At 35.7% G+C, this 1,472-nt stretch overlaps 1 protein-coding gene across 1 annotated transcript in view; it reads right to left on the bottom strand.

Moving 5' to 3' along the window:
- The window catches only part of NDUFAF5 (NADH dehydrogenase (ubiquinone) complex I, assembly factor 5), a 47,022-nt gene that overhangs the window by 14,085 nt on the left and 31,465 nt on the right, over window positions 1–1,472 (bottom strand). The window contains exon 4 of the mRNA XM_012640424.1: window positions 903–1,100. Within this exon, the coding sequence (XP_012495878.1) occupies window positions 903–1,100 (198 nt within the window). The remainder of the gene's footprint in view (window positions 1–902; window positions 1,101–1,472) is intronic.

The raw sequence follows: 1,472 nt of genomic DNA, 5'->3' as shown, positions 1-1,472 counted from the left end.
GTCTTTTAGAATGTTATTGGCGTGAGTGGAAGAAGGCAATCATGGTCTCTCCAGATGACTGTCTCTTGGAAGCCTAGTCCTGGGGAACTGCTAGCAGTACAGGGATGGAGAAAAAGGAAGGGAGGAGCTAATATTTACTGAGCATCTACCATGGTCCAGGCACTTCAAATCCTTTATCTTATTTACTACTCACCTGAGGTAAGTAACAAATGTTCATTTCTGAAAGAAATAAATGCTCAAAAAGGTGAAGTAAATTACCCAAATTGCTCTAGCTAGTAAAGGAGTAGGGTAAGGACACAAGTTACTCCCATTGGACACCAAGGCCCTAACCCATCACTGTACCATGCTAACTTCATGGTTCTTCTGCACTGACTGCCTATGGGTCTTCTTTCAAGCCCTAATGGAGTGGATCACCTGGTTCTACCTTCTCTAACCTTGATCTAACCCTAGGCCTTGAGAATGTACATTCTCTCATTTGTTTCATATGGCATTGTTTTAAATGAGGGCTGGTAGTAACACTATAAATGCCCCTGTATATCCCCTTTTATTCTATCATCTGGAACATTCTAACTCCCATATTAGACCTAACTCTGAATTGGAGGATTCCGATGGAGTAGTATGTTCAGAAAACTGTCTCCTTGTTAACTATGGTATATTTTCTTGAGCTACTTTTTCAGGTAACAAATACTAAAAATTTCTAATTCCTACCTTGTGTCAATTAAGATGTATTTATATAAACAAAACATGTTAAATAATATCTTTTCCCTTAAAAAAGAAGAGAGTGAAAGTGCTAATATCTTTCCACAAAACCATGAATATGTACAGTTTTCTATCTTTACGATGAAAAGAAGTTGTTTTTGAACTGTGTAATTAATGGGTTACTTGATTCTCTTGATAGTTACCACAGTCAGAGTATTAAAGCCAGCTCTCCCAAGCAGATGTCCTAGGTCATTGATAGCAGTGAAAGGAGAAACGTGTGGAGAAAATCCTCCTTCCCTTTCTGTTTCTGCTAACTGTAAGGAACACCGAAGTTCATAGAGTGTGTCGCCTCCAAACATTGCACCAATAAATACTCCATCTGGTTTTAAAACATAATGAATCTGTAAGACAACAAAAGATCTGTAAGACAACAAAACCATTCAAAAATGTATACATATAAATGTTAAAAAGAATAAATACATAGCATCTAAATTAACATTGTATGACTACATTCTTATTTTGACAAATTAATAATCAGATAATTTAGTAAATAACATCTAAGGCAACCAACTGTCAGAAAGTCATTGCTGCATAATGTAGTTATAAAGATAGAACTATATATTCACTAATAATATTAATACCTATAAAATATGTTGTATGTTGTATGTTTTCAAATTTTCTAACAGACACAACTTAGTTTATTTTTTTTAAAGAGACAGGTCTCAGTCCGTTGCCCAGACTGGAGTGCAGTGGCACAATCATAGCTCATTGCA

The sequence above is a fragment of the Propithecus coquereli genome, unplaced genomic scaffold (assembly GCF_000956105.1).
Source record: "Propithecus coquereli isolate 6110/MARCELLA unplaced genomic scaffold, Pcoq_1.0 Scaffold153, whole genome shotgun sequence".
In the NCBI taxonomy this organism is placed as follows: Eukaryota; Metazoa; Chordata; class Mammalia; order Primates; family Indriidae; genus Propithecus; species Propithecus coquereli.
This window is presented reverse-complemented; position numbering and strand designations above follow the sequence as displayed.